The sequence below is a fragment of the Pipistrellus kuhlii genome, unplaced genomic scaffold, assembly GCF_014108245.1.
Source record: "Pipistrellus kuhlii isolate mPipKuh1 unplaced genomic scaffold, mPipKuh1.p scaffold_m20_p_84, whole genome shotgun sequence".
NCBI lineage: Eukaryota > Metazoa > Chordata > Mammalia > Chiroptera > Vespertilionidae > Pipistrellus > Pipistrellus kuhlii.
In genome coordinates this window covers 382,757-397,848 of record NW_023425589.1, presented here as the reverse complement: position 1 = coordinate 397,848, position 15,092 = coordinate 382,757, and the positions used below count along the sequence as shown (strand labels likewise).

The following is a 15,092-nucleotide window of genomic DNA, read 5'->3' as shown; positions in this document are numbered from 1 at the left end:
TGGCTCAGTGGATAGAGCGTCGGCCTGTGGACTGAAAGGTCCCGGGTTCGATTCTGGGCAAGGGCATGTACCTTGGTTGCGGGCACATCCCCAGTGGGGGGTGTGCAAGAGGCAGCAGATCGATGTTTCTCTCGTGGATGTTTATAACTCTCTATCTCTCTCCCTTTCTCTCTGTAAAAAAACAACAATAAAATATATATATATTTTTAAAAAAAGAATGAAGTTAGGTCCCTACCTCACATCATATACAAAAATTAAGTCAAAATAAACCAACAACCTAAATAGCAGAGCTAAAACCATAAAACATAGGACTCAGTCTTCATGACCTCGAATCTGGCGATGCGTGCTTGGCTATGACACCAAAAGTACAAGTAACAACAACAAAAAGATAAATTGGACTTTATCAAAACTTTGGCACATCAAAGGATATTATCAAGAAAGGGAAAAGACAACCTACAGAATGGGAGAAAATATTTGTAAGTCACATATCAGATAGGAGTTTAATATCCAGAATATATAGAGGTGCGACAACAAAAAGACAAACAACCCGTTATAAACAGGCAAAAGACTTGACCATAGCCTGTTGCTCAGTGGTTAGAGCATCCGTCCTCGGACTGAAAGGTCTCAGGTCTGGTTCCAGTCAAGGGCATGGGCCTTGGTTGCAGTCTGGATCCCCTGCCTTGGGCCAGGGTGCATGCAGGAGACAACCAATCGATGTGTCTCTCTTACACTGAAGTTTCAATCTCTCTCTCTCACTCTAAAAAAAAAAAAAAAATCATTGAAAAAATAAAGAGACTTGGCCGAAACCAGTTTGGCTCAGTGGATAGAGCATCAGCCTGCGGACTGAAAGGTCCCGGGTTCGATTCCGGTCAAGGGCATGTACCTTGGTTGTGGGCACATCCCCAGTAGGGGGTGTGCAGGAGGCAGCTGATCGATGTATCTCTCTCATCGATATTTCTAGCTCTCTATCCCTCTCCCTTCCTCTCTGTGAAAAATCAAAAAAATATATTTTAAAAAATAAAATAAAATAAAGAGACCTGAATGGCGCAGCTGCGATAGAAAACAACTTGGTGGTTCCTCAAAAAGCAAAACATAGAATCACCCTATGGTCCAGCATTCCATTCTAGAAACATACCCGAGAGATAGCAAGACAAAGGCTTAAACAGGTATGGGAATACCAGTGTTCACAGCAACATTATTCACAATAGACAGATGAATAAGCCAAATGGCATAGATCAATGCAAAGGAATGGCGTGCCGACACATGCCACAGCATAAGCACTGAAATCCTTATGCTAAGCGAAATAAGCCAGACCCAAAAGGACAAACACTGGATGATTCTTCTTATAATGAACATCTGAAACACACTCACACACACACACACACACACACACACACACACACACACAGAAACACCTAGAACAGGCATACAGAGAGACATACAGTAGATTAGAGGTTATCAGGGTGGTGGGAGGGAGACATGGAAATTATTGCTTGCCAAATGTGTACATACTTTCTGTTTGGAGAGAGAGAAATGTTTTGGAGATAGTGGTGATGGTTATAAAACGGTACAGGCCCGGTGCACGACATTCATGCACTGGGAGGGGAGGGGGGGTCCCTAAGTCTGGCCTGCTCACTCTTGCAATCTGGGACCCCTCAGGGGATGTCCGACTGCAGGGCTAGGCCAGCTCCCTGGCAGTCAGACATCCCCTGAGGCAGGGGAGGGAGCGGCTCCCGCCACCAGGATGCCATCACCAGCCCTGAGCTCGGCTTCTGGCTGAGCAGCACTCCCCCTGCATTGAGCGTCTGCCCCCTGGTGGTCAGTGCGTGTCACAGCCTGGTTATCCCACCATTCGATCCATTTGCGTTTTAGGGTTTTGTTATATAGGATAATAAATGTAACCAACGTCACTGGATTGTATACTTAAAATGGCAAAAACGGTGACTTTCATGTTATATGTATATATTTTGCCACAATAAAAAAATTTTTTAAACCTTCGGCCTGGTCTCAGCAAGAGGATCAGAGTCCATAGTCCAGGTCAGAAGCGGAGTCTGCCTGGGTCTGGGGACAGGGCAGCATTCGATGTGAATTGGAATGTAGGCACCAAAAGGTAAGTGGATTAGGCTGGGATCAAGAATCAGTCATGCTGGGGTCAAAGGTCATGCTGGGGTCAAGGTCACGGCGGGGGACCTCGGTCAGAGCGGCCGGGGCGCCTCACCTGAACATGGCGATGAGGAGGTTGACCAGCAGGATGTTGGCCACGAGCAGGAAGATGACGAGGAGCAGCACCACCAGCCAGTTGGCGTAGAGGGAGACGCAGGAGCCGGCCTGGGCCCCCACCGGGCGCGCCCACTGGCCCGCCTCCGAGGAGCAGTTGGCGAGCTCCATGAGGGCCACTGCGAAGGGAGACACTCAGTGGGGCGGAGAGACAGGCCGGACCAAGCAGAAGCCGAGGGCCCGGCCGGCATGGCTCAGGGAGAAGCATCCGCTTAGCAACGGGAGGTCACAGCTCCATCCGGTCAGGCCCGTGCCCGGGCTTCAGGCCTGATCCACGGGTGTGTGTGTGTGTGTGTGTGTGTGTGTGTGCAGGAGGCAGCCCATCGACGATTCTCTCTCATCATTGATGTTTCTATCTCTCTCCCTCTCCCATCCTCTCTGTTCGTGTATTGACTTATTTATTTATTTTTCTCCTTTCCTCTCTGAAATCAATTTTTTTTAAAATATAGATTTTATTGATTTTTTACAGAGAGGAAGGGAAAGGGATAGAGAGTTGGGAATATCAAAGAGAGAGAAACATCAATCAGCTGCCTCCTGCACACCCCCTACCGGGGATGTGCCCACAACCAAGGTACATGCCCTTGACTGGAATCGAACCGGGGACCTCCCAGTCCGCAGGCCGACGCTCTATCCACTGAGCCACACCGGTTAGGGCAGAAATAAATTTTTTTTAAAAAATCTAGAGGGTCATGGTGGAGACAGAATCCCAGAAAGCAAGGGGGACAAGACCCAAAGAGAAACAGCAAAGATCCGAGACCTAGAGTCAGAGGGCAGAGATGAGGAGAGGGGAGGACAGAGTCCCCTAAGGATGGGGGGAGGGGTGCTGCTTAGAGAGAGAGAGAGAGAGAGAGAGGGAGAGAGATGGGGAATGGAGGAAGGGACTCGGGGTGCCAGGCCCCCACCCCTTACCGTCCATCTCCTCCTGCGGGACCTGCCCGAAGATCTGCAGGTAGGGCCGGTAGAAGACGCGGCGCAGGATTTGTGGGAGGTCCTGGTCCTTGGGCCTGAGGAGACCCTCCGTGGCCACCCCGTAGGCCACCAGCCACACTCCGAGGAAGAAGAGGAAGAAGAACACGTCCTTCATCTGCGGGAAAGGGGATGAGACTAAGCCTGGCCCTGCCCACCTGGCCCTGACCCCGCCCACCCTGGCTCAGACCCCACCCTCCTGGCTCTGGCCCCACCCCAACCTGGCTCTGACCCCGCCCACCCTGGCTCAGGCCCCGCCCTCCCCAGTTCTGGCCCCGCCCACCGGGTTCTGGCCTCCCCACCCTGGCTCTGGCCCAGCCCACCCCAGTTTTGACCCGCCCACCCTGGTTCTGGCCTCGTCCACCCAATTCTAACCCCGCCCTCCCTAGCTCTGGCCATGCCCACTGCAATATGGCCCCGCCCTCCCCAGGTCTGGTCACCCCCACCTCATTATGGCCCCCGCTCTCCCCAGCTCTGGCCACACCCAGTGCATTATGGCCCCGCCCTCCCCAGCTCTGGCCACACCCACCGAGTTATGGCCCTGCCCCCAGCTCTGACCCTGCCCTCCCCAGCTCTGGCCCCGCCCATCAGGCCACACCCAGGCCCCACCCCTCACCATCTTGTTCACGATGACGATCTTGGGCCCCAGCTGTTTATTGACCGTGAAGATGTGCAGCAGGCGCAGCGTGAAGACCATGAAGTCCAGGCAGAGGACTGTGCGGCCCAGGTCATACAGGCCCGGGGTCAGCCTGGGGGGTGGTAGACGGGGCAGGGGTCACTCAGGGGCCACAGGCGCATAGGAAAACCTGCGGTCTTCCCCACGCCAGGCTTCAGATGAGGCTGGGAGGGCGGGGGGAGATCCCAACCGTCCATTCACCCGCTGCACTCAGATTTCACGGCGCCCGCTGGGCTGGGCCAGCACTGGCATCCATTGAATACCAGCTCACGAACCACAGCCTTAGAAAATTAGGAAGTCCCTGCAACAGCAAGTTCAAGGCAGGACAACCAAGGGCAGTGTGGGGTCGTGGCTGGGCTCCTAGGCCAGAACAAGAACCTCAGTGGACGGTCGGTGTAATTTGAACAAGATTTCTGAGGACCTGGGTGAAAGGTGTACGGGCATTCTCTGTACTGTGTTTGCAGTATTTTTTGTTAGTCTTGGGTTATTTCAAATGAAAAGTCACAGACTAGCCGAGACCGGTTTGGCTTAATGGATAGAGGACTGAAAAGTCCCGGGTTCAATTCCGGTCAAGGGCATGTACCTTGGTTGTGGGCATATCTCTTGCATATATATATATATATATATATATATATATATATATATGCAAGAGATTAATGAACATAACATTTTTTAAGTGAAGAAAAAGGCTATGGAAAGACAATTGAGTCCTGGCCTGTTTTGCTCAATGGTTAGAGCGTCGATCCTTGGACTGAAGGGTCACAAGTTCGATTCCTAGTCAAGGGCACATAACTTGGTTGCAGGTTCCAAGACCCGGTAGCAACCAATCAGTGTTAATGTATCTCTCACATCGATGTTTCTATGTTTCTCTCTCTCTCTCTCTCTCTCTCTCTCTCTCTCTCTCTCTCTCTCTCTCTCCTCTCTCTGTCCCCTTCTTCCTCCCTTTCACCTCTCTATAAACCAATGGAAAAAATATCCTCAGGTGAGGATTAAAATTTAAGAAAAAGATAAATGACAGAAGTCCATGTGACCATTAGTTATAAAAATATGCCCAACTTAACTAGTAGTCAGGGATGCATAAATATAAAAAGGAGAGGTCATTTTTGGCAGAAAGAAAGAAAGAAAGAAAAAAAGAAAGACAGACTAAGCTAAATGGAGAGCTACAAAATTTTAAAGATTGAAAATACTAGATTTTGCCAAGCATGTCCTTGAGGGCACTTTCTTATCCTGACTGTGGATGAAATCTATCCACATCAAGAACATGTACAGCCAAAGCCGGTTTGGCTCAGTGGTAGAGCATCGGCCTGCGGACTGAAAGGTCCCGGGTTCGATTCCGGTCAGGGGCATGTACCTTGGTTGCAGGCACATCCCCAGTGGGGGGTGCAGGAGGCAGCTGGTGGATGTTTCTCTCTCATTGATGTTTCTAACTCTCTATCCCTCTCCCTTCCTCTCTGCAAAAAATCAATTTAAAAAAAATTTTTTTAAAGAAAGAAAAAGAAACAGGATCAGCAGAGTACTGGGCCCAGAGATTCCTATCTGGAGTAGAACATGAAAGCGACTTTGTGGAGACACTATCTCGTACAGCGCGGAACTTTTGTCTCGGCGCCTTAGGAAAGAACGCATTCCCGCGTTACATTCTGGCCAGGAGAGGTCTGTCTGGTCTGATCTTCAGCCACCGATTCCCTTCCTCCGGAATCCCAGGCAGCATTTCCAAAGAATACCGTCTATTTTCAAATACGGACATGGGGAAAATACCGGGATGCGTTGCAGAGGAAAAGGAGAGATCGCAGAGGAAGACATAAAGTAGAGTGCCATTTGTGTGTGAAAGAAGAACCGGCCCTGGCTGCGGAGCCCAGCTGGTGAGAGCCTCATTCCGATACACCAAGGCTGCGGGTTCGATCCCCAGTCAGGGCACATAGACGAAGTAACCGATGGCCCTGACCGGTGTGGCTCAGTGGATAGAGCATCTGCCTGCGGACTGAAGGGTCCCGGGTTCGATCCCCAGTCAGGGCACATAGACGAAGTAACCGATGGCCCTGACCGGTGTGGCTCAGTGGATAGAGCATCAGCCTGCGGACTGAAGGGTCCCGGGTTCGATTCCCAGTCAGGGCACATGCCCAGGCTGTGGGCTCCATCCCCAGTAGGGGGTGTGCAAGAGGCGGCTGATGGATGCTTCTCTCTCAGTGATGTTTCTAACTCTCTATCTCCCTCTCCCTTCCCCTCTGTAAAAAATCAATAAAATAAATTAAAAATAAATAAATAAAATAATTGGGACAACAAATCTCTCTCCCCCACCCTCCCCCTCTCAGGGGCCGGGGTGACGGCCCTGGCCGTGCGCTCACCGGCAGCCCACGCCCAGGAGGAAGCAGGTGAGGGCCACCAGGTCACACTGGTTCCAGGTGTCCATGAGGTAGAGGTGCAGCCGCCGGCGCAGCGGGGCCTGGCCGTGGCCCGGCCCGGGGCCCCCGGTGGCCAGGCTGCCCCAGCCGCCGCCCAGGCTCTGGCGGAACTCCTCGCAGAGCAGCGTGAACACCCAGAAGTACAGCAGCAGCTCCAGGCCGCCCGGCGCCGCGGGCCCGAAGTCCACGAGCAGCACGCGCGCGAAGAGCAGGAGGAAGAGCAGGTAGCTGACCACGTTGCCCAGGAAGGCGGTCACCGGCGCCCCCCAGAACTGCCGCCAGCGCCGCAGGCGCGGGGCGCACCCCCTCCGGCCGGGCTCGGTCAGCACCCCCAACGGCACCTTCTCCGCGGGCGCTGCTGGCCTGGGCGGGGGGAGAGAAGGGAGGGCTCAGCCTGACCTCTGAGCCTGACCTCTGAGCCTGACCTCTGAGCCTGACCTCTGAGCCTGACCTCTGAACCTGACCTCTGAGCCTGACCTCTGAGCCTGACCTCTGAGCCTGACCCCTGAGCCTGACCTCTGAGCCTGACCTCTGAGCCTGACCTCTGAGCCTGACCTCTGAACCTGACCTCTGAGCCTGACCTCTGAACCTGACCTCTGAGCCTGACCTCTGAGCCCGACCTCTGAGCCTGACCTCTGAGTCTGACCTCTGAGCCTGACCTCTGAACCTGACCTCTGAGCCTGACCTCTGAGTCTGACCTCTGAGCCTGACCTCTGAACCTGACCTCTGAGCCTGACCTCTGAGCCTGACCTCTGAGTCTGACCTCTGAGCCTGACCTCTGAACCTGACCTCTGAACCTGACCTCTGAGCCTGGCCTCTGAACCTGACCTCTGAACCTGACCTCTGAGCCTGACCTCTGAGCCTGACCTCTGAACCTGACCTCTGAGTCTGACCTCTGAGTCTGACCTCTGAGCCTGACCTTCACCATGGTCAAGACCGCTAACCTTTCACGTGACCCCCTGCACCGTCGTGAGTTCGGACCCTGCCGAACTGGAACTGAGTCTGTGGTCCCTCTGCCATCTCCTTGACTGGTGACCTCTGACCTCTGAAAGCTCCTACCATCAAGACTGCTGACCTTTCACCTCTTACCGCCACCCTTCTGGCCCCTGGGATGACCAAATCCCCCTCCTTCCTCCATCACGATCTCTGACTTTCTCCGTCTGACCTTGGACCCTCAAATGTGACCTTTGACCCTCTCATGTGTACGACCTGACCCTTCTCTCCTGAGTTCGGATTCTCTGTGTCAATTTCATCCTGACTCTTAATTCTGACCCCAAAATCCTGAAATGCCAGAATGAGTAATACTAATGATATGTTCAGTGCGGCTCAGGGGTTGAGCATCGACCTATGAGCCAAGAGGTCATGGTTCAGTTCCTGGTCAGGGTGCATGCCCGGGCTGTGGGCTCGGTCCCCAGGAGGGAGCGTGCAGGAGGCAGCCCATCAATGGTTCTCTCTTTCTTCACTGATGTGTCTCTCCCTCTCGCTCTCTCTCTCTCTCTCTCTCTCTCTCCTTTCCTCTCTCTGAAATCAATAAAAACATAATAAAAGCATAATAATAATATGCTAATTAGACCAGACGTCCTTCCAATGACCTTTTAGTCGAGCCTGCGGTGGCGGGGGGTGGAGGGGAGGGGCTGAGCTCCTTGCACAAATTCCCTGCATCAGGCCTCGAGTAGCTTGCAGGAAAAAACGAACTGGTCTGGTGAGGCACTTTCTCGTTATAAACCAAGCAGAAAATAAGAATCCAGAAGGAGAAACACCCAAATGGTCACCAACTGATGAATGGTAGATAAATGTGGTCTATCCACTGAACGGTGTAACATCACAATGGCAATAGAGGGATGAACGGAATGGATTATGTCTCCATAAAGCTGTTCGGAGAGATTACGTGGGGAGAACAGTAGCAGCTAAAGAGGGTGAGAGGCAGAGAGGCGCCCGGCTCCCCGGTGGAGGGGTGTTTCCCAGGTCGCCCTCTGCGGGGTCCCGGGACGGAGACATGCTTCCCAAAGCCCGCCCTCTCTACCCACTCAGAGCCGGCCCCACACAGCTTCCCGGGCCCACCCCAGGCCCCTGGGAGCGGGGCCAGGGACTGTCCTTGTACAGAGCTCCCCGGGAAGGTGGCTCCCCACCGTGGCCGAGAGCACAGATCCACGCATAAGGAGATCTGGGTTCAAATCCCAGCTCTAGCACTGACCAGCCAGGTGATCTGGGTCACGTGGTGAATGAAGACCTCAGTGACTTTAGCTGTAACTGAGATCCATCATAGACCCAACTGCGTCGGGCTGTTGAGAAAATTAAGTGAGCTGATTTCGTTTGCTTAGGCCTGATTTTGGAAAGACCTTTCACGGGTGCTGTGGCACAGAGATGAAGAGCAAAGGCCCTGGCCCTGGCCAGTGTGGCTCAGCCGGTTGGGTGCTGTCCCAGGCACAGGAAGATCGCCGGTTCGATTCCCAGTCAGGGCACATGGCCAGGTGGCAGTTCGGTCCCTGGTTGGGGTGCGTACAGGAAGCAACCGATCCATGTTTTTCTCTCACATTGATGTTTCTCTCTCCCCCTCTCCCTTCCTCTCTCTCTAAAATCAATATAGACTTTCTTTTTTTTAAAGAGAAAGGCCCTTGAAGTCAGGGGGTTGGGGGGGGGGGGAGGAAATAGACAAAGTATCCCTAAATTAACCAAACCCACGCAATTCTACTTGCTTATCTGCCGGAAACCAATTCCAACAGATCATAATTATAAGAATTTCATCAAAAGCTTGGTGAAACTTGGGGGGGGGGGGCCTCAACAAGGGCTGAGCCACATATATAATTACCTGTTAGAACAGCTAAAAAGCATCTCCCCCAAACCTGAATAGGATTGTCTGCTGCCAGACAGCTCAGAGTTTCTTAATCTACATGGTACTGCCTCCTGTTGGCCAAACACCTGAACACCTGTAGGCTATTCTTGGATCTGACAATGCTCTGTAAACCCTACCCTTGGAAATGCATTACCTCCCTCCGCCTGGCCTTAGGACAAATTGTGTTAATAAAAAGCACGGGATCCTGAGTCAGGGGGTAGTCTTTAGCTCCTGTAGCTGAAGCTCCTCTGACCCCCAATGCCTTTCAAAATTATCTTTCGTCCCTGGGCTCCTTATTGAATCTACGCATCAGCTCCTTTCTCCAGATAGCTGAGAACCCTTCGTCATCGAGACAGAAGTCCGTGTAGCATGAGGCAGATTTATTTCCAATGACGGACTCCTGGGTGGCAGAACCAAACCTTGACCACGCCTTGAGCTCGGCATTTGGAAAACTTCCTCAGAGTCTTCAGGAGAAGCGTCAAACCAGTACCTGTGGAAGCCCCACTTCTCTGCTCTGGCCTTCCTCCCAGTCCCCGGAGCTCCTGCAGCCGCCCAGGCCACCCTACCTCGTGTGGAGCTGGTGCTCCGCTCACCTGACAGGCCCTTCCCCATTGAGGCTCCCGTCCATGTCAAACCCCAGGTCCTTCTGTGTGGACTCCTCCGCTGACTTCCTGGCGTGGAGGGAAGCACAGGGTGAGGATGGGGGGAGGGGGACGGGAAAAGGAATTCTCCAGAGATGTGCAGCTTCTTTACCCAGAGATTTGGCAGGGAGACAGGGAGATTCCCCGCTCCTAAAGGGAGCCATGCCTGCGGGTAGAAGAATTTCCCATAGAGATACATGCCTGCGGGGAGAGCATTGCCCCAAAAGTCCACCTCCCAGAACGTGCCCCAGTCCCGGGAGGGACAGAGAGAAACAAGGCAGGAAGCAGTGTGAGGACCGAAGGTGGACAGAGCTGAGCAGGAAGAGCCACGGAGAGCGCCCTCGTACCCGCCGAAGCCCGGGACTGACCTGAAGGTGATGAGGTTGGTGTAGATGAGTGGGGGGCAAAAGAAGGCGAGAACCAGGGCCCAGATGGGCATGGAGCTGTCCATCTCCCCCCACCACTTCTGGGTCAGCAGAGACTGTGGGGCGGGAAGGTTAGAGCCTGGGTCTCCCCAGCCCTTCCCGGAGACCCCAGGCGGGAACTGGCCCACAGCTGCAGAGCCCAGAGCGAGTGCTCAGCGTGGGGACCGCAACGATCGGGCCCTGGCCTTGGACTGCCTTCCCTCAGGTGGTAGCTAGCAGGTTAAACAGCTGATGGTTACCAGCACAACTAGAGGCCTGGTGCATGAAAATCGCGGCCGGGGAGGGGTCCCTCAGCGTGGTCTGCGTCCTCTCTCAGTCCAGGACCCCATGGGGGATGTCCGCCTGCCGGCTTAGGCCCATTCCCCGCCCCCCTAACCCCCACCAGGATCAGGCCTAAGCCGGCAGCCAGACATCCCTCTCGGAGTCTGGGGCTCTTAAAGTTCAGGACCCCTCACTCCTTACCACCCACCTGCAGCGGAGGTGGGAGAGGCCCTGCCACCATCCCTGTGCTCATCAGCCGTGACCCTGGCTTCTTGCTGAGTGACACTCCCCACGTGGGAGCCCACTGACCTCCAGGGGGCAGTTCACAGCACAGGGATGGTCAGAGCACATCATAGCGACCGGTCATTGGTTCGATTTGCATATTACGGCTTTATTAAAAAGGAAGGACATGCCAGGTACTGGGCTAAGCACTTTACATAGATTAGCTCACATAGCCCTCCGCCACAGCCCAAGAAACAGGCACTAATATTTCCTCCCTGTTCACAGACAGAGCACAGGGGGGAGGGGGTAAGATAAGGCCATAAAATAGACCCATGAGCCAGGCCAGCATGGCTCAGTGGTTGAACATGGACTTATGAACCAGGACGTCATGGTTCAATTCTGGGCCAGGGCACATGCCTGGGTTGTGCCTGCAGGAGGCAACCAAGAGATGTTTTGCTCTCATCATTGACGTTTCTGTCTCCCTATCCGTCTGCATTTCTCTCTCTCTCTAAAAAAAAAAATCAATAAAAACATATTTTTAAAAAATAGACCCCATGAGTTTAACCATTATTTGAAGCAAAGAATTCTGGGTAATTATTTGAAATGCCAATCAAATCATTCCCACAGCTGGGGGCGGGACTTCCTGTTGAGATAACCTGGACTTCCTGTCTGCAGGCAGAACACAGGGTCTTGAGGGTGGGACTCTCAGTGGCCCTGGCTGACTTGGGTTAAAGACATGGAGAAAGTTCAACTCCGGGAACAAGCAGGGCTTCCGGAAAGAGGGGAATTCTTTCCTAACCCAGAGTCTGCCTGTGTCCAAAACACTAGGCCACCGGCGAGGTCATTCCCATTGCCGAGTCCAGAACTGGGCGGGACCTGCCGCGGGTTCACAGGAACTCCTGTGTCCAGGGGAACTGGGAGGGTGGGAGGCTGTGCCTGGGGGTGGGGGGTGCTCCTGTGGCAGGTGGTGGGGTTCTGGTGGGACAAGCAGCCTTCCTGGGAGAGGGTGGGGCTTCCTGGGGGAGGGGAGGTTTCTAGGGAGACCCAATGGCAGGGCTGATCCTGCATGGCCATGGCAAGCGGGTTACTTAAAATGTCACAGTGCTCTTTTTAAATGTGTATACACACACACACACACACACACATATATATGTATGTACATATATATACATACATACACACACATATATACATATATATGTACATATATATGTGTGTACACACACACACACACACACACACACACACACTCTAGAGGCCTGGTGCACGAATTCGTGCACAGGTGGGGTCCAGCTGGCCTGCCCCAGTCGGGATGGGGAGGGCCCATGGGGGGCGGGGCAGCCGGGGGAGGGGCCACGGGCTGTTTGGGGTGCCGCCCTCCGATGCTCACCTGCACCCCATCCTGGGCAAAGAAGGCGCGGGCGTCGGCCTGCATGGCGAGCTGCAGGCAGGTGGCGTCCCCCCAGAACGGGCAGCGCCGGAGCAGCAGGTGGGCGGCACGCTCCTCGCTGCTGCGGTGGCACTCGCCGAAGAGGTCTGGGGGGGGTCCCGAGGGGGGGCAGGGACGTGAGGGGAGAGGACGAGAGGGAGCGGGGTATGAGAGGAGTGGGGAGACACACCTGCCCACCCGTCGGCAGCCCCGCACCCCGACCCCAGGGACCTTGCCCCGCGCACCAACACCGAGCCCCTCGAACTTGGCTGCCAGCTCCTTCCTCCGAGCTGCCTCCTCGGCCTCAGACTCCATGCGCGCCAGCACCCGGAGCAGCAGGCAGGCGCCCAGAGCCGAGGCCACGGCGTTGGAGCCCTGAGGAGACAGAGAGAGGTCGCGGAGGGGGTCAGAGGGTGAGGACGGGGGCAGCAAGCCTGTGACCACCGGAAGGGACAAAGCCAGGGTTCAGACATTAGCCAGGGTCAACAGAGGCCGCGGAGAAAGGGGTGTAGAAGACATTGGACGCCAGGTGAAAAGGTCAGGGGTCAGAGTTCAGAGGCCAGGGACCGGGCTGGTCAGAATGACCTCGGAGATGAAGGACAGGCCAAGGAGCGGTTGGAGAGGTCACCGAAATGCCAGGGAGAGAGCTTCAAGACGCCATCCCTCCACAAAAGCAACCAATGTGTACACACACACACACACATATACATATATATGTATGTGTACACATATATACATATATATGTAGGTGTACACACATATACATATATATGTGTGTGTGTGTGTGTGTGTATATATATATATATATATACACACACACACACATATATATATATATGGCGGAAACTGTCAGAATCAACTTCTTTTTAAAATTCTGGAATCTAATACGAAACGTACTGCAAGTAAGAAAATGCTTAATGAAGAAAGAAACTACTGCATTTCAGGAAGCCCGTGGCTCAGTGGTTGAGTGGTTCAGCTTCGACCTGTGAACCAGGAGGTCGCGGTTCGATTCCAGGTCAGGGCCCAGGCCCGGGTTGCAGGCTCCAACCCCAGTGTGGGACGTGCAGGAGGCAGCCGATCAATGATTCTCTCTCATCATCGATCAATGATTCTCTCCCATCATGGATGCTTCTATCTCTCTCCCTCTCCCTTCCTCTCTGAAATCTATCCTATAAAATAAAAGGCTAATATGCAAATTGTCCCCTCCACCAGGAGTTCGACCAGGAGTTCGACCAGGGGCTGGGGTGGGCTGCCAACAGCCTGTGGCCCCTCCCCTGGCCGGCCCAGCCTCTGATTGGCCCTCCCTACCCCGATTGGGGCAGGCCAGCTGGACCCTACCTGGGCACAAATTCGTGCACTAAACCTCTAGTATATATATAAAAAGAGCACTGTGACATTTTAGCTAACCGGCTTACCATGGCCAACTCCTCAGCTCAGTGGCAGCCTGAAGGTGTGGGTCTAGGGTACCAGGAGCAATTCAGACCTTCCTCCTAACGTAATTGTGGTTGTGTGTGTGGGCCTAGCCGCTGGCTCCCTGAAGAAACCGCTCAGAGCTTGCCTGTGCTCCCCTGTCCTTGAACTTGCCCAGGACAGACGTGGCTTCCCAGGGGGTGTGTGAAAGCATTTAACAATAAAGAGCTGTCCTCTTACAGCTCACGAACAAAGAAGACAAAGAACAGCAGCCCTGGTAGTAACAGACACACGGAACAGCCCGGAGGGAAGTGGCGGGAGGAGGTCCTGGGGCCTCAGGGTTTGTAAATCTCCGGTGTGTACCCAGGGGCTTGGGAGGCTGCCGGCAGCAACAAGGCTGGATGCTGGCTCAGAAGCAACGGGAGAAAGCCCCGCACTTTCACTTCGGGCTGACCTCAGGCCACAAAAGCAGGAAGCGACCGATAAAGCGGGGTTGTAAACTGTCTGCCCAGTGTGGAAAGACAGCTCCCACACAGAGTGACCCTGCAGACTGGGAGAGCTTGGCCTCCCCCGTCCCCCCCAAGCATTTAAGGAAATCTCTATCAAGTCACTACTCGTTGACTTCTGAGCTAACAGAACAGGGACTTCAGCCCTAACTGGTGTGGCTCAGTGGATAGAACTTCGGCCTCTGAACCGAAAGGTCCCAGGTTCTATCCGGTCAAGGGCATGTACCAATGTTTAAGTGACGCCCATTGGCTTTGCTCAGACATTTTGAAAGAAAGACATTAGTTCACATGTATGAACAAGAGAAAGGCCCCATATACAATGAGTGGCCAGATTATTATGATCTCTGAACGCATAATAATCTGGCCCCTCAGTGTATATTGTTAACAGAAAAGGCCAGTTACAAGAAATGCATGCCATGGGGGCGCGGGAGGAGGAAGCAGCAGAAATACCAGGAATAGAGGACTGGGTGGTGGGGGTCAGGGTGGCATCAGAGGTCACTGGGGACAATGGAGTGTGGAAGCACTAAAGGACAGGGATGCGGGGGAGCAGAACCAGCGACCACAGGCCAGCACTCACTATCTCCCAGAAGTACAGGGCCATCTGCGCCCTGTTCAGCAGCAGCGCCCAGAGAAACAGGTCGCTCCACGGGGTCTGCCCCAGCACCGCGTCCAGCATGAGCTCCGAGGGGGTCCTGACGCACAGCAGCTGGGCCTGCAGGTGAGGGGGCGTGGTTAGGGATTGCCCCGCCCCCATCAGCCCCACGCAAAGTAGCAACACATACCGTCGTATGACCACGCCCCCAACACCGGCCTGGCCCCGCCCCATCAGCCTCATGCCAGTAGCATCACACACCACCGTCTGACCACGCCCCCAACGCCGGCCTGGCCAGTAGTATCACACCCCATCGTTTGACCACGCCCCTTCCCGGTGTAGCCCCGCTCCCAACGCCGGCCTGGGCCCGCCCCATCAGCTCCACACCAGTAGTATCACACCCCGTCGTATGACCACGCCCCCAACGCCGGCCTGGCCCCGCCCCATCAGCCTCA

At 54.3% G+C, this 15,092-nt stretch overlaps 1 protein-coding gene across 10 annotated transcripts in view; it reads right to left on the bottom strand.

Moving 5' to 3' along the window:
* The window catches only part of TRPM4 (transient receptor potential cation channel subfamily M member 4), a 39,776-nt gene that overhangs the window by 4,050 nt on the left and 20,634 nt on the right, over positions 1 to 15,092 (bottom strand). For 9 of the 10 annotated variants that reach the window (XR_006740765.1, XR_006740764.1, XR_006740763.1 and 6 more), the window contains 9 exons: positions 14,623 to 14,757; positions 12,375 to 12,504; positions 12,091 to 12,236; positions 10,161 to 10,273; positions 9,745 to 9,822; positions 6,262 to 6,681; positions 3,860 to 3,992; positions 3,187 to 3,361; positions 2,219 to 2,396 (listed from right to left, as the gene is read on the bottom strand). Coding sequence is in view for 6 of the 10 variants with exons in the window: in XM_045577127.1 (XP_045433083.1) it covers positions 2,219 to 2,396; positions 3,187 to 3,361; positions 3,860 to 3,992; positions 6,262 to 6,681; positions 9,745 to 9,822; positions 10,161 to 10,273; positions 12,091 to 12,236; positions 12,375 to 12,504; positions 14,623 to 14,757 (1,508 nt within the window). In the remaining 4 variants the exon portion in view is untranslated. The remainder of the gene's footprint in view (positions 1 to 2,218; positions 2,397 to 3,186; positions 3,362 to 3,859; positions 3,993 to 6,261; positions 6,682 to 9,744; positions 9,823 to 10,160; positions 10,274 to 12,090; positions 12,237 to 12,374; positions 12,505 to 14,622; positions 14,758 to 15,092) is intronic. The other variant, XM_045577126.1, reaches the window with a different exon arrangement.